This window comes from Barbatula barbatula, assembly GCF_947034865.1.
Source record: "Barbatula barbatula genome assembly, chromosome: 25".
Classification (NCBI taxonomy): Eukaryota; Metazoa; Chordata; class Actinopteri; order Cypriniformes; family Nemacheilidae; genus Barbatula; species Barbatula barbatula.
The window spans coordinates 15,822,800-15,845,538 of record NC_136788.1 but is presented as its reverse complement, the minus strand read 5'-3'; the positions used below and the strand labels follow the sequence as shown (position 1 = coordinate 15,845,538).

Sequence of the window (22,739 nt, the reverse complement as noted above, 5' to 3'; positions counted from 1 at the left end):
GGTGCTACCAATCAAGTAGCAGCATCCACTGTGAATGTACCAATCAGAAGTAGCAGATATAAATCTCAACACAAATCACAGTGGCGTCAGATTATCTTATAATACAAACTGTTATTTTAAACTTTCTATCTACTTTGTGTATATCTCGTATAACGTTTCAACAAAGAAATGAGCAAATTTGAAAAAAAACCGTTGTTTTGGGAAGCGTAATCGGTAAACCGAAAACAACCGCTAGATGGCAGTGTCCGCACACAGCGCGCAACATTCACACCGCGAGGAAGCAAACGAAAACACGGGCACGTGTACTTCCTGCACTTTGTAGCGGTGTTGTAAATGTCATTTATTTACTTTCGTTAACCACTTCATTTATCACCGACAGACAGCGTGTTGAAATGGCGTCGGGATGCGCGCTTATCTTCGACGAGGAGATGACCCGATATAAACTCCTCTGGACAGAGTAAGATGATATAAGAGAAGATAAGATCATGAACATTTTATATGATAATCGATATTTAAGTCACTGTAAAAATCAAAAAGCTTTTTGTCAGTAAATTTGAGAACGACACTTGCTTGCATTTAACATTTCTAATACTGTATCTAAATTGTACAACATACTTAAGAATACTACCAAAGTGGCATTTTAAGTAAATGGTGTTTGCATTTCATTCATTTTGTGTCTTTAACTGTATCAATTTGTGTTTAATTCAAATGTTGGCATCATTGAAATATATTTGGTCAACATTGGTTTTAACTGAGTTCTGCCATTGTTTTCAACTGTTGATTTCTACTGTCTGTCCAGTGCAGCGTGTGTTATTGAGGTCCCCAAACGCTTGACTGTATCCCATGATGCCCTCAGGGCACACGGGCTGGCACAGAGATGCAAGCAGGTGCCAGTCCGCCAGGCCACCGAGCAAGAGATTTTACTCGTACACAGGTTTGTTATGACCTTACTGGATATCAGACTTCTTAACCAGAAACCACAGCGAGTTTCCATGACAAACTATTGTGCTGGTGTGTGATGAGAAACAGGCCCTGTTTATTGTTTATAGTGGATTAAACATTTCCAGATTGGGGATTAGTTCCAGGACTCTTATCTTTGCTCTTGTAAGTGTTTTGTGTCTATTGTAGTGAGGAATATCTAGAAGCTGTCAAACAAACTCCCAAAATGACTGTGGAGGAGCTAATGGCCTTTACAAAGAAGTACAATGATGTCTATTTCCACCCGGTAAGTACGTGTGCGCCTCATTAAGACATGAATTAGAGATCTCATGAATGTGTTTTGATGTATTTTTCTCTCTTATCTTCAGAACATCTATCACTGTGCTAAGTTAGCCGCGGGAGCCACGCTGCAGCTGGTGGACAGCGTTATGAAGAGAGAGGTCAGAAATGGCATGGCTCTGGTGAGGTGAGCACAGAAACCAGCAGATTTACATACATCAAGACACTTGAAGCCATTTAAAGCATGTTGCACTATTTACAGTCATCATTGTTTTCTACGTATGCTTTCGTTTGGATAGTCAAGCATTTAGATGGCATATTGATGGTTTGACCGTCAACAGTTTTGAATTTCTTTCTCTCCAGACCTCCAGGACATCACAGTCAGCGCTCGGCTGCCAACGGCTTCTGTGTGTTCAATAACATGGCCATCGCTGCTCTATATGCAAAAGAAAACTACAATTTGAAGAGGTGAACATACATTAGTGTTCTTCCTATTTACACCTGTAATACTGACAGATAAGTGTCAGCCACACAGATGAATTTGACCGTTTCAATTGTGGGTTTTTTCAGGGTTTTGATTGTAGACTGGGACGTCCATCACGGTCAGGGTATCCAGTACTGTTTTGAGGAAGATCCAAGGTTAGTCTGAATTTATTCATACGGACTATAAAATCAGGGTTGCCAAACAGTTGTTAAGGTGTTCCCAATGGGGTTCTTTACCCATCTAATTATTTTAACCAGTTGAAGGTTGATTCCTTTTTTGTTCAGCGTTCTTTATTTCTCCTGGCATCGTTTCGAGCATCAGGCCTTCTGGCCCAATCTCCCAGAATCTGACTACACCAGCGTCGGGAAGGGCAAAGGATCGGGCTTTAATGTCAACCTCCCCTGGAACAAGGCAATCACACACTTTTGAATTATTGCTCTGAAATTGCCTTTCAATAACATAACACCACTTAAGACTTAATAAGAATCTCCATTTTTGGGCTGAGTATGTTTAATACGACAGACACTGAAGTTTTTCTTTTCCTGTAGGTGGGGATGACCAACAGCGATTACCTCACCGCCTTCTTCCACGTTCTCTTACCCGTCGCGTATGAGGTTTGTATAGAAAAAAGCATAGATATTTTCTGTGTGTTCGTTTGCGTCTGATATGCTGATGTTTTTTTTTCAGTTTGATCCAGAGCTGGTGCTGGTGTGTGCTGGATTCGATTCAGCCATTGGAGACCCAGAGGTGAGACGCCCCCAAAAGCCCTCCGATTGTTTTCTGTGATTGGCTGCACAGGTGTGAAACTCCTAATCAAATAACACTGATCATATTTTGAAATTGAATTGATGATACCTGAAAATGGTCTATGCTCTGGTTCAGGGTCAAATGGTGGCCACTCCTGAGATCTTTGCCCATCTCACCCAGCTGCTGATGCCTCTCGCTTCTGGCAGAATGTGTCTTGTCCTTGAGGTCAGTCATTTTCAAGTTGTAAATTCAGGTTCATTTCATTTTTAAAAGGCGTATTTGTTCATTTGGGTTCTGTTTTATAATATTATGGTATTTTTTCCACTTTTTAGGGTGGGTACAACCTGACTTCTCTGGCCCAATCAGTTTGCCAGACTGTCCAGACTCTTCTTGGAGATCCGGCCCCCGAACTGTCAGGACTCAGTGGCCCTTGTGAGAGGTGAGTCGGGCTGTCACTCACAAGGTGAATGCATTTTATTGGATGAGCAGGTTTGATTGACACATTGTGTTAAAACCAGGCATGACGCAACACAGCAACAAGTAATAAATGATCAAGTGTCCGTTTCTTTGATTTCTGTATTGATTTCTGTATTTCTGCTAATTCTGTACCCACCGTTAAATATCATTGGTTCAAAATCCATCCCCAAATAATTGTGTATTCAAAATTAAATACTTATGTTTACAATTGATTAAATCAAATATGTACATATGTATTATTTGCATTTTGTTATGTGCAATAATATTTTTATAACGACACAATTTCTTTCTTTTTGTAGTGCTTTGGAATCTATTCAGAATCTTCGCAGAGCTCATTCATCATACTGGAGCTGTTTTGAACCCTCGGGTTAGTGTTTGTGTTCTCGCTGTGATTCTGCTTTTGAGATTTGAGATTCAATACATTTTTAACTTGCTTTCAATGGGTTTCGTTGCAAATTCAAGTGTTGTTTTGTCTTGTTCTCAAGAAGATCAAATGTTGTGATAGATTTATGCTCGTCGTAACTCATTCCTATTTTTTTCATTGTGTTCTCAAAGAAACTTATTCAGAAGCGCACGACAAACGTTGCAAACTGGAAGAAACTAACAGTAACTTAAAGATGGATGAGAAACCTTCCCCAGAGACAGAAGACAAGACGACACAGGATATTGTGTGGCCTGAACCCGTACCCAGATCATCGCCAGCCGTGCGCACAGTTGTGGCGCCACCTACCGATGTGGAGTTCTCTCTGCCAGAGGGCTGCCAGCTTTTAGGGGAAATTTCCCAAACGGCAACTGAAGAAGCACAAAGAATCTGGTTTGTAGAACAAAATCAGATAGATCAGAATTTATTTTGTATAAAAAGTCTTCCAATTTATTCTTATTTTTTTTTATAAAAGGGAAAAAGATTTTCAACACATAACAGACCAGAAGAACCTCCAGCCCCTCAGAAATATAATTTCACTTCTTGACCAAATAAAGAACAAAGAGGTATGTGAAATAACAACATGTTGTGTATGTGTGTGCAGTTGTGTGTTGATGTGTGTAATATGTTCTCAGGTGCGTAACGGATGTGTCCTGGTGTCTGATCTGAATGTGTCTGTATGCTGTGCTCTTCAACACTCAATAACCCATCTGGCTGAACGGTATAACCATCATCTCACACTTTGCTTGAGATGAGTCACGACTTGCTGTTGTGTGATGTTAAGAGTCCTTGTGTCTTTCTTAAAGGGTGCTGGTTGTTTTTATTGGAGATGGGACATTGCCGGTCGACACCACTGATGGGTGAGAATAGTCTTACAGCATTTTTTAACATATTCTGCATCCTCCGTCAATCCTTTTATCCGGCTTTAACTTTTCAGGAAGATCGTACTGGTCCAGATCTGCGGTGAAGACTCCAAAGAGGAAAAGTCAATGAGCCGCTTGTCCTTGCGTCTGAAAAAGGTGTGTAATCACACCCGGTCAACGTCCAATCTGTTGTCTTTCATTTCTCTTGTCATGAACGCTCTTTCTGCGTGTCTTTAGGGTGAAGGCTTCACAGCCGGTTTCATACAGGCAGCTCTGGGGTTGATCCTGCCCCTGGCCTATGAGTTTAACCCCGGCCTTGTGCTGGGAGTTGTGGCGTCGTGCAGTGGGAGTCATCTGCCACCAGTCTGGGGTCACCTGACCGGTTTGCTCCAAGGCCTGGCGCAGGGCCAGACACTCACTTTACTGCAGGTCAAATTCAGTTCAGACAGACAAAATGGTCTCAACATAATTAATGTTGCTTACTTCTAATACCTGTAAATCACTCACAGGGTGATGATAAAGATCTGATTGAGGTTACCGTTGCTGCCCTCTCTGGTGCCCCTGTACCTCCTCTCGGGGCTCTGGGGGTCCTCAGACGTGAAGATGTGGAGATGATGGAGAAGCAGAGAGGCAGGCTGCAGAAGCGATGGGGTCTTCTGCGGTGTACAGGTAGGTAATAGGCACGTAATGTTATGTCCCTAATGTGATTTATGTGTAAACGTGATGTCGCACTAATAATTGTGTGTGTGTGTGTGATTTGTGTGAAATTTCAGAAAGCTGATGAAAACATCTGGAATATGAGCCAATCTTTGCTGCGCAAAAATGTGTATTTTCACTTTTGAATGGGATTAAAAAATATTACATTTTTGAGTGTCGTCTTTTTCTTGACCAATGTGTGGGTGTATATGTATAATATATGAAGCAGAAGAGACATACTTCCTGTTTTACTCCTGCTTTAATGCATTGCAAAGATCTGCTTTCGGTTAAATTCCCCACCACCACTACAGTGAGAACAGTGAGTTAAACAAGTTGTTTAATATCGAAATGTTAATATAATTATTTTGTCAAACAATGCTTTTTGTATATTTAGATTATCACAATCATATTTTGACAAAGGTGTTGTTATTATTACAGAAATATCATAACATGCATTTGTCTCTTCCATATAAAGTAGATGCTTTCTTGATGTTTTTCCACATATAATGTATATGTTATATAGTTCCTCGTGGTTATGTTTTATTTATCCAGTGTTTGTGTGGTCTGTATAATGTAAAATAATCTACTGGGATGCCTTTGGGATTGTATTTTTTTGACCACCAGGTGTCGCTTCGCGTCTCATAGATACCCATCCTCCGTTGAACTTCATTACAATTTTAGCCCGTTTTAAAAAAAAGGGTTGAACGTTATTTTAAATGTTTTTATACTAAAACTGTTTCTAATAAAAAGCGAACTGAAATCCGATTCAGCAATCTGTCTTCGCGTAACCTCGAACGACTGTGGTTTGTTCAAAATGGCCGGCGGTGAGAAAAGTAACAGGTACCGCGTGATTCCTCAATTTCGGTTTAAACAAACGACACCACAAACACCTCTCAATAATTTTAATACGCGTTAAAACACAAATGAATAACTTGCACAAAAGAAAACGCTGTGTAATATTCAGCGGAATATTTTCATTATAAATAGCGATGAACTCCTGGTCTCTAAGCCCCGCCCACCTTAAGACGCATCCTTTCATTTCTCCGACAGAAGCCGCAGCGGAGCGGGATGGCCACGAATCCGACAAGAGCATCCGGACAGCCGGGGAAAACAAAGAAGGACGAGTCGCTCCTCGGTAAACTAGGAGGGACGTTAGGTCGCAAAAAGAAACTTAAAGAAGGTAAATTAACCCTGCAATAGAAAACATTCATTTAATAACACGACCACATGACATCATGCTTAATATGTTATTATCGCTGTCCATGGTGCTGCATTGGATCAATATATGATGCGTGTCTAAAAAGTGTCATATGTGAACAATTGATCTGTTCTTTTTATTATCATGTTAAAATGTAGCTGGGTCTGATCAGTATATATAGGTCAAGTTTTCTGAAGGTTGTGATTGGCCAGCATCATATCAGTATGTGTCACTGTGCTGCTGTCTGGGACAGAAATAGACAGGAGTTCAACATATTCAGATAAGAACAAAAGAGATTTCTTCATTCTGTGGAGCTGTTTGTTCCTTAACAAAGTTGTAAGGGTTAAAAATCAGTGTCTGGGCTTCACAGTTGTTATCCTGAGCTATTTTAGATGAAGCTTAACCCCCTCAAGTCTTTATTTGTGTATACAGCTGCTCATTTACAAGTTTGTGTCCATTTGTCATTCCATTCCTTTGTGTTTGTTTGAGGAACAGAGACATGTGCTTGTTTTTTGCTGTTGTAAACTTAAGACAGTGACACTGAAGCGGATCCTGGTGACCCTGTTGTGTGGTAAGTTTGGATGATGTATTTTTTGCCACCAAAATGTTTGAAAGATTTTTTCTTAAGGAATTATACATTTCACTTATATCACTTATACGACATGCTCATGTGATTCGTTTTGTATTTTACACACGGGGGTCTCCTCACATGGGGGCTTCCATGCTGAGATCACGTGACCAGTGATAAGGCACTTGCTGTTTTATCAAAAAGTTTCAGTTAACAAACAAGCAAACAAATCATGCATAGACACGTTGACATCTGGTGACATGTATTAATAATTATTAGTGTTTCATTTGTTTAAACTGTTTTTGTGTGGGTGACAGCTTTGAAGATGATGGACTTTATGAAAATACAGATACTGTATGCATCTGAGCGCAAGTCAGCGAATTATTGATCTACAGATTTTTTAATAGTGTCTTTCAGTTGAGTGATTTGATCCATCTATCTTTGGTTTGGTGTGTATCCTTGAGTGAAGAATGAGGTCCGTAGCGCCACCCAGAGGACATTCATTCGCGCTGAATAAAAAGTGCAGGAACCTCAGAGCAGTTATCATGACTGACAGAAGAACCACAACTTTATCATAAATGTTCTGCAGAAGTTCATATCAGAAACCCCCATATATATTAAAAGGAAGTGTGTGAGATGCTGAGTCACTACTGGATGTTCTTCTCTTTATTTGTTCATTGTCACATTCTCTGAGACTTTGTTAGTTCAGACTCCTCAAGAAAACCGTTTCAAGTAAGTTTGACTTCTTTCTATTTGAAGTTGACGTTGAGCGTCAGTGACGAATGTTGAGTTGTGTCATCGTGGATTGAAATAGTTTGACTAGAATAAAAGCGTAAACTAGAATGCTGAAGTTTATGCTTTCTAGAACACGCAACAAGACCGGACACTGGATATTATTCACAAACAGTTATAAAGTTATAAAACTAAGGGTACAACAGTATGATAAGACACCAAAGTTTAATAAGCAAGCAGTGACATTAAAATATTAAGATATTAAAATCAATATACACATTTATTCGAATAGTTATAGCAAAGGAAACAAAGTATACAAGGATCAATTGAATAGGATAAATCAGAGACTGTGTGTAATTGTGGACACTATATGTTGTAGATCCTCCTGTAATGTGTCACAATGTGTCTATTCTCCACATAAACTAGGTGTTACTCATTCGGCGTCTCTCGTTTCACATCCTGGTGCTCCCAGAAATAAATATTGCTATTTTTAAGATTGGTCTCATTCTCTCTGAGCGGACTGGGTCTGTATTTTTATCTGCTTTGTAATAAATAACTTTCCCTGGCCGCTGCGAGGCACACACACACACGCACGCACGCACGCACACACGCACGCACACACGCACGCACACACACACACACACAGCAGTGTGTGTATTGATCTCCGGGTGAAGTGTTTGTTGTGTTGGGTTTGTGTTGTTCTGTCTTTAATCTCACTGCAGTCCTTGATCTGATCGGCAGCTTTTTGCTAATTGATTTCTACACCAAGGTTTCCAAGAATTAGGCCTGCAAAGCTTTTACCGGCAGATTTATTTCTTCCCAGGGAAGAGCGAACTAAATGAATTACTTCATTAATCATATAAGGAAAGATTCATTAATGCTGAACAGTAGTTCAGAAATTCCAAACAGATGGAAAACATTTTCATAATAACTTCTTATTTTAGTAAAAAACATTCTTTAATCAGAATAAGAAAGAAATTGCACATGCTGTATGAGATCTCAATTGTTTCTCTTAGACATCAATGAGATTAAGTGTACAGCGATGGAAATGTTTGCTTGATTTCCATTTGCGTCTCACGAGTCAGACATCTCACAAATGTCTTAAACTGAGCTCAGATTTGTCAATTCTGCAATCAATAGTCAAGTTTATTGAAGGTCTCAATATGACCTCAAACATTTCAAATACACTCAAATCCGGATTATTTTACTTCTACAATCTACATTCATTTTACACCGCCGGACTCATCGTGGATCTTCAACAAATACACTCACATTTGTTTTATTTCTGTTTTAGCAGAAGCATTTGAGACTTAAATAAAACCCAACCGAGAACTTCATTAAATCGTTTTCCTCTGGGATCTGATCTATGGAAAAAGATAAACATTTGAAGCTAAATTCTCGCTCAGGTTGGCCGCTCATCGCCGGTGCTCCTCAGTCTGGTCTCAGTGAAACAGGAGCAGTGAGGGTGGGGGGTTTGTAAGAGACAGAAATAACATGTGATGACGCGGGGGCCGATGGTGTAGCCGCGCTGGCGACCCCTCTAGCTCACAAACACACTCGCCACTACAACTCAGCTCGGGGACATTACTGGGATCCAGTGTTGTTGAACTGGACATGGCTGGTCTGCTGTGTGGAACGAAGAGAAGACAACAAGGTAGTTTAAGAGCTCTATCATATATTCTGTGATACATCTATATGGCTGATATCTACAGTATATGGATATATCTATGGCTTTTACATTTAGGCATTTGGCAGACACTTTTATCCAAAGTGACTTACATTGAATTGTCCTATACATTTAACATAGGTGTCTGCAATCCCCTGGGATCCAACACACAACCTTGTGTTGTTAACGCAGTGCTCTTACCACTGAGCTACAGGAAAACTTTTCAATGCTTTTCAATGACATACTGTACATATTTGATCTATTTTTAAATATATTTATATTTGAATGCAAACGTGTGGCAAGCTTAGTAATTGTCTTCGATTTTATCGTTTTGCTCTTTAAACTGTAAAAAATGGGTTTGTACTTATATCCTTGATTTATACGGACGCAACTGTAATTCTGAGAAACAGTGGCATTTTTTTACGATATAAATCTGGACTGTTATCTCGCAGGAAACACAGATCGAGCGGGAGATGCATGCAGACGCTTTGTAGTGCTGTGCTGATCTGTTGGGTGGATGAAAAACTGTGAATGTAAAACCGTGCCATTGGAGCTGAAATGTTTATGTGTCAGTTAAATCAGGGTTTATAGTCCCAGTGAAATAAAAAATTACAATTCCTATTTTTTCATGAAATATTGCAGCATTTATTGTAAATTGTTCATCAATGTGGGTTGTTCTCTTTTGCAAATTCATAATAATCTCTGTTAAAATGTGCTTCCGCCCTCCAGTCATTTTAAATTATGTATGTAAGACAGATTGGGCGGAGCATCCGTTAACTCCTCCCCTTCAAATGTCAGTCTGCAGCCAGATCTATTTCAAAATAGATGTTTTTATACATCCAATCACATCGCACACAAGCTACGCCCATGTTTCTCATTCCTAAATTCCATTTTACTTGGAAATGCGTCAAAATACGGAAGTAAAAACCATCCCAACTTCCTGTTCAGGGGGACTTTAGAGGAATAGTTCACCTATAAATAAAAATTCTGTCATCATGTGACTCTTTTTTCATAAGAACACAAAAGAAGAAATTTCGAGAAAGGTTCACAATGGAAGTCAATGGGGGCCAATGTTGTTTGGTTACCAACGTTGTTCAAAGTGTCTTCTTTTGGGTTCTGCAGAAGAAAGAAAGTCACACGGGTTTAAAAAGACACGAAAGTGAATGAATGATGAACACTTCGAATTTTTTTGGTGAACTGTCCCTTTAAGATGGTTGTGCTGACCAATACACTTATTTTGAATTAGAAGGCAGGTCACCCATCTCGGTGGACGCCACGTTTGGATCACATGACCAGCCGAATACTGCCCACTTTCTCTCTAACTCCCATAAAACCTTCGCTAAAACAAATAAGGGACATACACCTGCAAATAAGATATTGCTGAATTTACATCTGTGTTTGGCAGATGCTTTAATCCGGCATTGAATTGGACTGATCATAGAGACTGTTTTTATGACATCAGTACTGTTTATACAGTTAAACTGTATAAAAGCAAAAGAATACAAACTCCAACCCTATCCAGTTAGTATGTGTATATGTTTGGGTGTGGTGGCGTACAGAGGGAACTCCATCTGATGTTGTCAGTTCTGGTTAGATGTGAACTATGATGACTGTGCTTCCGTTTGGGTGGAAGGGAGCTTTCTGAAGAAGCATTAGATCATCGGTCTAATTATAAATGAAGTAATGATCTGCCGCAGGAAGAGAGAGAGAGTCTGGTTAATTACTGCAAAACTCATCCATTCATTGAAAAACCCAGACCCGCTGCTATTGATTTAACAATAACATCACGTGTCATGTGACATGTGTCCATCACAAACATCATCTCTTGATCATTTTGAAGAATGTATATCGAATACAAATTCCCCGAAATGTTTCTGTTGTTTGTGTGTTTAGTGAGTGATCTTCAGGAGGAGGGCAAGAAGGCCATCAACGCTCCTCTCCTTCAGACCGGCGCTGAGCTGCTCCCAGAAGACACGCTGCTGGGTAACGCATCTCCCCTTCTTCAAACCGCCCATCAAAACTCTCATTCCTCCTCACCACTAGATGTCAGCACTCACATATTGCTAATATCTCAGTTATTTGGAGACACCTATGAGATTCAATTGAGATTTATTGGAGACTTCAAATCTTTGAAATCATAGTTTGCAATGAAACATATAAACGTGTCTCGAGTTCTTCTCAGACAAAAATCTCCGGGGAGTCTGGGAGTCATTCTGTGGTTGTGAGTCTTGGGTGTGGGGGGATTTCTCATTTCCTCCACGTCTCTTACTAACTTTGGTCGCTGAGTCAGAGGACTGGACAAGTTATCCTCCCACTCGAGAGACGTGTCCAACATGTTTATCTTTGAAGAAAGTGTTGTGTGTATTAAAGCACATGTATGTGGGTTTAAGAATGTCGTCTTTGATTTTGAATCCGTGCAGAGGAAAATGCAGAAAGGAGCATTTTGGACCCCAACTCCAGAGAGGACCCCAACTTCAAAGACCTGCAGAGGGTACAAAAGTCATTTATTCACATTCGATTGTCAATCTCATGATCGTTTACCCCCATACCAATCTTAAAATGTATTTTGTTTAAAAAAGAAAGAGCGATTAAGCTCTTTGGAGTTTTGATGGTGTTTTGCGTCCTTTAGAGCTCAAACCGTGCTATTACTCCAGGTTACTGGAGTTCATTCACTTCTTTGGGAAACATCTGTTGGAAATTTGAAGAAATATTAAGTTTATTGAAAGACAGGAGGTTATCGTCATCTACAACAGGGGATCTCAACCTTCTTGACTCTAAGGCCCCCCACAGTATTCAACAATATTCAAAGGCTCCTCTCCCGTTCACAAAACTACCCAATAAAATATCTCAGAGCGTGATATTAACTGGAAAGTGTTTATTCATTACAGAAATGGACAAATAATAAGAATATCTTTGTTTTGAGTTGTTTTAAAGTGTATTTCAATGCTCACTTTGTCTAATCTGAAATTATTAGTCATCATGAGGGGCCCTTTTGGTCCACGCCGCGGCCCCCCTGTTAAGAAGCACTGGTCTAAAAGGTTTTAGGTTTAAGCTAAACCGAATCCCCTTAAAGGACTGTTGTGAGAGACCTTGGACGTTGTGTGATTTCTGGTGTATTCTCGTCCTATCAGGTTCTCATCGACTGGATCAACAGTGAATTGGAGGAGGAAAGAATCATTGTGAAGGTTCTCGAGGAGGATCTGTATGATGGACAGGTGCTTCAAAAACTCTTTGGTAAGACTAGGAAATTTACATATACTTGATTATCCTTTTTTATGCTTTTTGTTGGACTTGTGTTGTGGCCTCCATGAACCGCCATGGCTGTGAAAAAACGTCTCCATGGGAGTCAAAAGGGTTGACGCAACTCTCTCTCTCAATGGCTCTGGTTTGCACATAGGTGTGTGAGCTTTTGTGTTTGTGTCTCGCGTTTATGTGTGTTTCTGTCATACTGGTTTCATTCTGACCGTGAGTGCGTTCTGTCACAGAAAAGCTGTCCGGTTATAAGCTGAATGTGGCAGAAGTTACGCAGTCAGAGATCGGACAGAAGCAGAAACTGCAGACGGTTCTGGAGGCTGTTAATGGAGTTCTTAGACCGCTGGAGTGGAACACGGCGTGGAGCGTCGACTGTGAGCATCCAACACACACTCCACTCTTTCATCCAGGAATACAACAACCACATCATATGATAATAAACGACATAAAAATATATCAGAATCTGATCCATCTTGATGTTTTTCCTCAGCCATTCACTCGAAGAACCTGGTGTCCATCGTCTACCTGCTGCTGGCGCTCGCCACCTACTACACAGCTCCCATCCGTTTACCCGAGCATGTGTCCGTCCAGGTGATTGTGGTCAAGGTACGAACCCTTTCTTAAAAATATGATGTATTAGATGTTGAAAGTGATATCAAATTCAAGTTTGTGTTTGTTTTGTAGAAAAAAGAGGGAATCCTACAGACGTCTCATGTGACCAAACAACTGACCACGTCCAGCACAGAGTAAGTCCTGTAACTGCACAGATCTCTCCAGTAGATGGCGCTATTTAAACATGGAGATGTACAATAGTGCTTAAAGTCAACTCTAAAGTTCAGCTTTGAGAAAAAATACATACAACGTATACGCAAATGTTTATTTAATATTCTTTTTATGCAACCCAAATTTGCCAAATCATTTTGTCCAAAAAATCCCTTAAAGGTTTGTACATTTACATTTTGGCATCTAATATTTTGGTAGTTTAGTAAAAAAGGTCTATGTCTTTTCTTTTTTGACAGAATGATGATGGGAAGATCAGGTGAGTTTCCACAGCGGATTATTTAAAAACCCTTTAGTTCTGTTTTTAGGAAAACCAAATTTAAAACTAATCGAGATTCTGTAAGATCAAAACCCAGATAAGTGTAAATGTTTAGAGTCCTGCATTTAGTGGACTTTTATTACTTGTATTGTCATTGATTTGCAGAACGTGATGCATTCGACACATTACTGGATCACGCACCTGACAAACTGAACGTAGTGAAAACGGTGAGATGCGATTGAGGATTCAGGTTTATGTCTGAGCTCTGTGTGGTTCAGATGAGGAATCTGCTGTGCTTTATTCCTGCAGTCACTCATCACATTTGTGAATAAACATTTGAACAAACTCAATCTGGAGGTGACAGAGCTGGAATCACAGGTATGAGCATCACCTGTACAGTACAGTACTGTTTATCACCATCATCATAAACACAGTGCCCAGAGTATCGTGTGTGTGCGTGTTTAGTTTGCAGATGGCGTTTATCTGGTGTTGTTAATGGGGTTGTTGGAAAATTACTTTGTGCCGCTGTATAACTTCTACCTCACGCCAGAAAGCTTCGAACAGAAGGTGAGTGACAGTGATGTGGTCTGATGCGGTTTTGTGTACTGATGTGTTCTGATGAGGTCTTATGTGTACTGATGAGGTCCTATGTGTACGGTTGTGGTCTTATGTGTACTGATTTACATTTTACATTTAGTCATTTAGCAGACGCTTTTATCCAAAGCGACTTACAAAGATTTCGGGGAGCAATAAGTGAGGTCCTATGTGTACTGTTGGGGTCTGATGAGGTCTTGTGTACTGATGTGGTCTGACGAGGTCTTATGTGTAGTGATGTGGTCTCATGAGGTCTTCTGTAGATAGAAGACCTCACTAGACCACATCAGACTTCATCAGACCACATAAGTATACATATGACCGCTTCAGTACACAGAAGACCTCATCAGACCACATTTGTACACTTTGACATGGTCTTCTGTGTACTGATGAGTCTGATTTTTCTCTTTTGCAATCTAGGGTCTTATGATGTTAGACATGGTCCGATGATATTCATAATATTTGGTCTGATGTGAAATAAATATGATGTGTAACAGTTTCTAACGTTGTATGCCTGATATGATCTGATAACGTACAGTATAATGGGGTCTGAAGATAGGTTGATGTTATGAAGATACGTTATCTGTCTAATTTGTTCAGTTTGTTGACGTCTAATGGGGTCTGTTAATGTGTTATATCACTTGGGGTATGATGTCTGATACAGTGATAAAGTAATGGCATTCATCTCTAACTTTATCTGAATTCATCTGATGTCTGGTGCTTCTACTACAGAGCAAACTAATATAAAAATAAAGATGCTTGTTTTTCTCTCTTACAGGTGCATAACGTGGCATTTGCTTTTGAGCTCATGCAGGACGGTGGATTGCAGAAACCCAAAGCGCGACCAGAAGGTGTCAGAATAGTCCCTCCAATAACATCAAATTCTCAAATTACAATATAATACCTATCATAAAACTAAACTACAGTAAAAATAACACCCAGACTGCTTTATCCGCTTTATACACTAGAGGGCGATGACGTAACAGTATTTTTCGTATACATGTACAGTTTACTACACTCCCAATGCATTGTAAATATTGTCTTCTTCACAATGATACTTCAGAATATTCCAGAATCTGTCTGTCTAACGGTGATTTTTTTATGTGTTGTAGATGTGGTGAACCTGAATCTGAAGTCCACGCTCAGGGTGCTGTACAACCTGTTCACCAACTACAAGAACTCAGACTAACATATATAGACTTCATATGCAGCTTACACACATCCCTGCTGTTTATTTTGTATGTAAGAATGAAATATTTTGTATAATCTCTCTTTCTATCCCCTGACGTGAATGTATTAAGCTCTATCAGTATCTCAGAATGTTGCGTTTGACCTTAAAGCACTAAAGAGAAATAACACTTTGACTGGGCATGAATTATAATCTTGTGGATGATTCTCAAAGAACTGCTGTAAAATGTATAATTGCAAATAAATGCAGCACGCCGCTTTTTACACAATGGACTGAATTATTTTAATATGCGTGAATCATTTATCTTTGTAAATCAGTTTGCGTAAAAAAACAGCCTCACACCTTCAAAAAGAGAATTAGTAATATTGTAAAACCTCCGTCCGTATAAATATTTCACCTCCATGCCTGCTTATATTCCAGATGCTGAAACGGATTTAAAGATGCATCTGTGGGCTTGTTTCACACATTAGATAGTAAATATATTTAGTATATATTTATTTTTTGTACTGTTTGCATTACGGGCACAAAAGATACCACAAGTAGTGTGTTTGTTGGGAGTTATAACATCGTAGAGCAAATATTAAATTCTCTAGGATTAGTGGCTTTGAATAAAAACATCTGCTAAATGAATAAATGCACTTAAATGACCCCTAAAGATTTGAATTAGGTATATGGTGAAACTAAACTTAACAACATCCAAATATCAGCTTAGCAACACACTGACAACCACTTAGTTTACCTTAGCAACTGCATAGCTGCTCCCTAGGAACCACATGGCAACACTGTATCAACCACACCGTTACATTTATAAAATCTTTAAAAAAATGTAAACATTGTTCTGTATGATGAAGTCTCTGGATGTGCAAAATTAAAACAAATAATGCCGTTCACATGCTTTGATTAACTTTTTTGATGTGTTCAATGTGGGAATTCATTGGTGTGGTAACCATGGTAACCCTCCAGCCCAAAATTACCTCTGGTTTCCAGTTAAAGGCGGCGTTTTCTTGATCAGAGAGGGAGAGAGAAAAACACCATTCTTACACACAAACCTGGTATACGTCATCTGAAAACACGCAATGTTTGATCAGGATTGTACGTTTGGGAATCACATGAAGCATCTTCTGTGTGATCCGTCTGGTGTTTCTAGAAGGTCTTGTGCGTGTTTGACAGTTTTGCTGTTCCTCTGAACCTGCTTATCACGTATAAAACCTTACACACATCTAAAGAGGAAGTCACGGGTGTACGCGCTTCTGCAACTTCCTGTCTGCTTATATGCAGGCCTCACCCAGATCTGACTTCTTGTTTTCACTTGATTCTGAAGGGTGTTATGATCGTCTAGGGTTGGGGACCACGACTGTCTGGACACTTTTCTATCTGCAGACCGACGGAAGATTTCTGCAGATGTCCGGTGAAAGTAGAGGTAAAGCGCTGTGCGGGTTCACTTAAAAACATTGAACATGACAGGAAACACAGAGGAGAATGAAAGACGGTGTACTTTCAACGTTGAGACGGATGACGTCTTGGTTCGCTGTTAATGTCTCAACTGTTTTTGTGATGTTTTGCTGAAATTTATGGAAGGAAATATGAAACATTTGACGATTCGTGTGGATCATTTACTCTTAAACAACGAGATGCATGATACTTCAATGGAAAAGAAAATTACTAGGAATCTCTCTCGTCAAAGCAAGCAGAGCAAAAAGTGTTTAAAAATAAAGAAGTGCAAAATGAGTAATGTGTAAATAATATATAAATATCGAAATAAGCGTAAACAAAAAATTAATGGGCGTAACAAATTATACAGCTTCACACCTCTCTTAGTCTCTTTCTCGCTGTCTCAGGATGTTTTTGTTGTCGGAGAGCTTTATGTTTTGGCTGTCAGTCTGTGTTATGTCAGTATGTGTGCTGGCGTGCATGATGCAGGAGTCTCTGAGCATCTCTGAGCTCTATCAGCGCTCAGCGCCGACGTCTGCTGCATGCTGTGGAGATTCTCTGTCCTTGTGTTTTGACGTTAGTAGTCGACTTCACCGTGCAGCACTTCATCACGGCCATAAACGTCAGTTTAAAAAACGACACACTGTGATGAATCGAGTCCTTGAAATTCCTTCAGGACGCCAACACAGAGAACCAAACATCAGTTGGTTTTTAAAACGAAGCAGCAAATCAAAGTTTGCTGAATACAACGGTAAAAACTTCACTGTTTGACAGAAACAATGGCCGACTGGAGAGATGAGCAGGCGCCAACCGAGAGGAGAGCGATGATTCCGCTGAGCTCTTTAGAAGACCCCAAACTCAACAAACTGAAGGAGGTGAGATACATCACAACTGAATGTTTGTTCAGGGATGATTCTTTCATCATTTATTCATTCATTTCATCATTAATGTCATCCCAAACCCGTTTGGCTTTCTTCTGCAGCACACAACAGAGCCTTTGGGCCCCAATGACTTCCATTATATGGACACAAAACCACAGAGACATTTCTCACAATATCTTCTTTTGTGTTGCACAGAAGAAAGAAAGTCTCGCAGGTTTATTGACGTGAAGGTAAATAAACAATGATTTTTTTCTGCTGGGTTTGTGTCTAGATTTTGGTGGACTGGATCAACAGAACTCTTAAGGTTGAACACATTGTGGTGAGGACGTTGGAGGAAGACCTGTACGACGGGCTCGTCCTTCATCACATGCTGCGTAAGAATGATGTCAAATCCAGCAAAGGAGATATCGATTCGCAGTGAATCTCACACAACCTATCAAGAACATGCTTAATCCAACTGATCCAAATTTAAAATATATTTTACTTAACTTAAATTTGGGATCATTTAGAAAATGTTTTGCATTATATCATTACAGTAATGGAACACATGATTAAACCCAACCTTGCGGGGACCAAACATCCCTCCATCCCTGTGGGGACATTTTTGGGGTCCACATTAACGAAACAGCGGATAAATTATACAATCAATCGATTTTCTCAAAGCGTTCTTTTTAAGTTCCTTAAAATATGAAAATTCAACATGTGTGTGTGTTGTTCAGGTAGGTTCACAGGTGTTCAGTTACAGGTGGATGAAATCGCTCTGGCCGCTGATGCTCAGGTACGCAAACTCGGAGCGACCCTGACGGCTCTGAACGAGATCTTAGAGATTAACGCGGAAAAGGCCAAATGGAGCGTAAAACGTGAGTCAATCAGATCAGTGCTGGTCAATTATCCATATACATATTTATGAGCATGTGCCCACCCTTCTCCCCCCATCTGCCAGTCATTCACAGCAGAGACCTGTTGGCTACGTTGCATCTTCTTGTCGCCATGGTGAAGCGTTTCCAGCCCGATCTCGTGCTGCCTGCGAACGTCAGCGTTGAGGTTATCCAGTGTGAGGTGATCATAAACAACTTTTTATTCTTTTTTCTCACTTTAAATGAATAGTCAACTCATCATCAAATAATATATGTATTACACACATGTAAAAATCTGAAATGAATGAGTTATAATTATAAATTAATAACAACAATAAATGTGAAATAATACATCCATAATAATAATAAAAATATTATTCATGAATAACAATACTTGTTATTATTATTGTTATTATTTATAACAATAATTATTATTGTACCAACAATAATAATATTAATAAACATAATAACAAATCTATCGGTCCAAGAAATATGTCTAAAAACACGTTTTAGAATGTATGTTAAATACAAATTCTTTCATTAAACAGGTAACAAAAAGTGGCATCAAGTCAGACAAGCAGATTGAATTCATCACTTCTCAAAGGTTTTTATGGCCTTTCTCAAACGTACGTTTAACCGCACTGTACTTGCATCAGCTGCTTGACGCTCTGTTGTGTCTCTACAGTAATTCCAGTGGAGATCCTGCAGGAGAATCTAACAGTGAGTCAAATGCAAGCTGAACTCTAAGCCTCATTTCCATATTTATAAGCATCAGTAACTGAGATAGTGGAGGCGTATAAAGAAGAAGAACCGTATGATCATTAACGTCTCATGTGTGATGTCTGTGCAGAGGAATGTCCCATCCACGAGCTCTTTAAACTGGAAGCGCACAAAATTGAGATTGTGAAAAAGGTTTCTTATAAGACTTTTTTCTTATCCTTTCAGATTATGAGTTTCCTTGGAACATTTCTGAAAATGCATCTTTGACAACATTATTATATAATGAAGTTATTTCCTTCCTACAGGCAATTTTACATTTTGTAAATAAGAACATGGCATCGCTGGGACTAAACGTGACTGATCTCGAGAAACAGGTGTGTAAACACATTTCTTCAGTGGAACACAAAATGGATATTTTGAGAAATGTCTCTGTGGTTTTGTGTTCATACAATGAAAGTCAATGGCGGTCAGTGTTGTTGTGGATATCACCGTTCTTCCAAATATCTTCTTTAGTGTTCTGCGGAAGAAAGAAAGTCGGGTTCGGGGTGAACTGTCCGTTTAAGACTTCTAGTTGTATGTCCTCTGCATTACTAATATACAGAAAATGATTTGTGTTTTTAGTTTTCAGATGGAGTAATTCTGCTGTTGTTGATCGGTCAGTTGGAAGGGTTCTTCATCCCATTGTGTGAGTTCCACCTCTGTCCCGTCGGTTCTCAGGAAAAGGTGAGAATCTGAGACAATGTTATAGCATCATCTTTTAAAATGCATTCATGCAGATTGTATAAATAAAATAATCTGGCTTGGAGTGAATTGGATGAGAAATGTTTGAGTTCATATCGAGATCTTCAATAATATTGACTTTTGAGTGCAGAAGAGACTTTATCTGAGAAAATAACAATCAAAAGTTTCAAATTGCTCTCCATTTAATCTCTTGACGTCTAGAAGAAATAATTGACGTATTAAAGAGATCTCATACGCGTGTGATTTTCTGTCTTATGTGTCAGGTCCATAATGTAAAGCTTGCGTTGGATCTGTTGATTGACAGACAGTTTCCAGTGGAGTCAGTAGATCCTCAGGGTACGTGTGGTGTTTTATTTGTGTCTCTGTTCTTAACCTTTATAATCTTACATACATAGAGACAGTGTACTGTATATTAAATCTGATAAACATATTGTGTGTCAAGTTTTGCATTAAAGGGATACTCACCAAAAAATTTAATGTACTCATGTTGCTAACCTGTATACATGTATGTGTTCAAATGGACACAAAGAAAGATATTTGGAAAATGTTAGCAACTGATATTTCTGGGGCACCATTAGTCTGAGCCTCCGACATCACGACCACGGACCGTTGGCTAAACGGCTGATGCATAAGGCACACTTTTCCGGAAACACTTCAGCAAGTCTTCATCTGATTGGTTGAATTTCGCAGGATTTCCGGGAGACGTGCGAGTCGCGTTCTTTAACGGCCCACCTGGAAACAACACAAAGCCGTCCGATCTAAGAAGCAAGCTGTCGTGTTTACAACGGTTGCCATAAGAATTCATCACCATCGACTTAATTCTTTAAAGAATTCTTTAAAGTATGCGAGGTTCACGGCATACCTATAAACATTTTGTTGCTGTTAACTATTAACACGTTCGTGATTGTACACCGCTCTGTTACTGCGGGACATTTCCACGCCTCTAAACACGACGCGGCACAAATGAAACGTGAATGGTTGCTTAACCTGACAGTCATATGGCTTGGTGGGTAGGCATTGGCCCAAGAGAGCTGCGATACGCTCCACACCTTCGGTTTGAAGGTCTGGCAACGCGAGACTAGGACACCATTGACTACCATGGTAGGAAAAATTGCAATGGCAGTCAAAGGTGCCCCAGAACTGCTTTCCGTAATTCTTCATAATATCTTATTGAGTGTAAAAGACAAAATTAAACAAAAACGATCCTACGGTAGTCGATGGTGCCCCAGAAAAGTCAGGTGCCAACATTCTTCCAAATATTCAACCAATCAAAGACATGTATATGGGTTTGGATCAACTTAAGGGAGGGGGGGTAAGTTTGATGCTCAGTCACTAATGCTAACATCTCCTTTCTTTACAGATATTGTTTCCCAAGATGTTCCGGCGACTGTAAAAGTGTTGTATTATTTATTCAGGAAATACAAAAACACATAAGCTCCCCATCACATTTCCCTCTCTCTAATATTTCAATTCATTTTCATAACGTTTCCAGTGATCAAAATGGCTGTACATTTCTGGCCTTTCTTCACATTAGAGAACAGCATTGACGTATAACTTATATATACATTTGCTCATCTCATCATGAAAAGTGCATGTGGACGCTGACAGCTTCGATTTAATGTCACCTCTCCACTCATCCACTTTGTGGACAAATGTCTGTTAGTCTGAATCTATCATCCAATCGTTTTCTCCTGGCTTGCAGCTTGTTTGCTTAATAAAAGTGGCAATTGAACCTACCTAGTTTTTTCACATTAAGCGCTTTAATATATATGAATCAAAGCGTTTTAATCGAAAACTGTATAAACGCCAATGACACAATCGCTCCATTCCTAAGCAGAGGAACCCGGGCTCATTGGCGTCAACAGTAAAGGGCATTTCTCTCTTTTCATCCTCCTCCGTAATTTAATTTCCTTAATGTGTCTTCTCTCAAATTGGATACGGTGAATGGCTTTCATTTAATGTGAATGGCAAAAGCATTATGGGCAGTTTAAGCGGGGTCTATTCACTGCAAATGTGACAGGGTTCGAGGTGCGGGCGGATTGATTCTCTAGAGTCGTTGCCTGCAGGTAATTTCTATCACGCCACAGACTGACATTTTTATTCTCATGCCAGTTTGTTATTCATTCATATCAGTTACCACATTATTTCAACCTTTCTTTTGCATTATTGCGGTTGTTAGGGTCATAATAAAATAAAATTCATCTATTTATGCGATGGAGATGCCGGCGGTGAGAGACGTGTGGGTCGACAGGCCGACTTACAGACTTCATCACATTAATCACTTTAAAAACATCCCACACAATGACCCCAGGTGACCTGTTCGCATGGATTGTGATTCCGCCCGCCTGCCCTACAAGTGCTGCCCCATGGCTCTCGGTCACGTAGCCTAAAAATGCGTTTGGATGTGCAGAGATGTGGCGGTGGGGTTGTGTCAGGTTGACGGGGGGGATACTGATGAACTGTCGAAATGAGCACAAACGGCCAACAGTTACCGAAGCCCCCCGACGATGTCTCATCATCACAGGCCTCGGGACGTCTGTGAAGATGGATGACTCACCGCTGCTAATCTTTCTCACGACATCCTTGATTTGAAGCCATAACTTCACCCGCATGTCGTTCGGGAGCCACATGAACAGAAAAGGAAAGGGCTTGGACAAAAACTGGCCACTTTTTCAGTGCAATTACAGTGAAAGAGACCGAAGTCTTCAAGCTCAAATAAAGATGTATGCAGTCTTATTAGTAGCTAAAAGCACAATCTTCACATTCATCACATTTGATTTGTCAACAAACGCTCGAGTGCGAGTAAACCCTCTCAGTGACGGAGGAGTTTCTTGAGGGGTCCAACATCTCCGGAAGTTAGCATATAAGCTCTGGAGGAACAAATCAGAACCAATTCTGCCATCTAACGGCATAATAAAACTCGCACTCATCTCATGTCCACACCCCGTCTCGCTTGGTCAGCTTC

General features: G+C 39.9%; 3 protein-coding genes across 5 annotated transcripts; all 3 read left to right on the top strand.

Annotated features, from left to right (window-relative positions):
* Positions 1-269: 269 nt before the first annotated feature.
* Positions 270-5,670, top strand: hdac10 (histone deacetylase 10). Its single transcript, XM_079450366.1, has 20 exons — positions 270-457; positions 800-934; positions 1,129-1,225; positions 1,308-1,405; positions 1,582-1,686; positions 1,789-1,857; positions 1,987-2,113; positions 2,251-2,316; positions 2,390-2,449; positions 2,585-2,674; positions 2,782-2,888; positions 3,226-3,293; positions 3,482-3,740; positions 3,823-3,913; positions 3,983-4,068; positions 4,154-4,207; positions 4,285-4,366; positions 4,448-4,639; positions 4,720-4,879; positions 4,984-5,670. Exons 1-20 carry the CDS (start codon positions 393-395, stop codon positions 4,989-4,991), a joined length of 2,019 nt encoding a protein of 672 aa, XP_079306492.1. The 5' UTR covers positions 270-392; the 3' UTR covers positions 4,992-5,670.
* parvb (parvin, beta) lies at positions 5,186-16,032 on the top strand. Of its 3 annotated transcripts, XM_079450367.1 has the most exons (14): positions 5,186-5,225; positions 5,957-6,086; positions 10,964-11,053; positions 11,491-11,561; positions 12,202-12,304; positions 12,556-12,696; positions 12,813-12,928; positions 13,007-13,068; positions 13,342-13,361; positions 13,527-13,588; positions 13,671-13,739; positions 13,827-13,928; positions 14,734-14,806; positions 15,068-16,032. In XM_079450367.1, the coding sequence occupies exons 2-14, from the start codon at positions 5,975-5,977 to the stop codon at positions 15,142-15,144; spliced, it is 1,098 nt and encodes a 365-aa protein (XP_079306493.1). In that variant the 5' UTR covers positions 5,186-5,225; positions 5,957-5,974; the 3' UTR covers positions 15,145-16,032. The 3 variants fall into 3 exon arrangements, with proteins under 3 accessions (XP_079306493.1, XP_079306495.1, XP_079306494.1); XM_079450369.1 differs by lacking the exons at positions 5,186-5,225; positions 5,957-6,086 and adding an exon at positions 7,310-7,404 and having other exon boundaries at positions 15,068-15,419; XM_079450368.1 differs by lacking the exons at positions 5,186-5,225; positions 5,957-6,086 and adding an exon at positions 8,958-9,058 and having other exon boundaries at positions 15,068-15,419.
* A 352-nt stretch (positions 16,033-16,384) lies between these two features.
* parvg (parvin, gamma) lies at positions 16,385-21,509 on the top strand. Its single transcript, XM_079449775.1, has 12 exons — positions 16,385-16,564; positions 17,350-17,450; positions 17,728-17,830; positions 18,176-18,316; positions 18,400-18,515; positions 18,862-18,917; positions 18,999-19,033; positions 19,164-19,225; positions 19,339-19,407; positions 19,655-19,756; positions 20,038-20,110; positions 21,135-21,509. The coding sequence occupies exons 1-12, from the start codon at positions 16,417-16,419 to the stop codon at positions 21,206-21,208; spliced, it is 1,080 nt and encodes a 359-aa protein (XP_079305901.1). The 5' UTR covers positions 16,385-16,416; the 3' UTR covers positions 21,209-21,509.
* Positions 21,510-22,739: the final 1,230 nt, after the last annotated feature.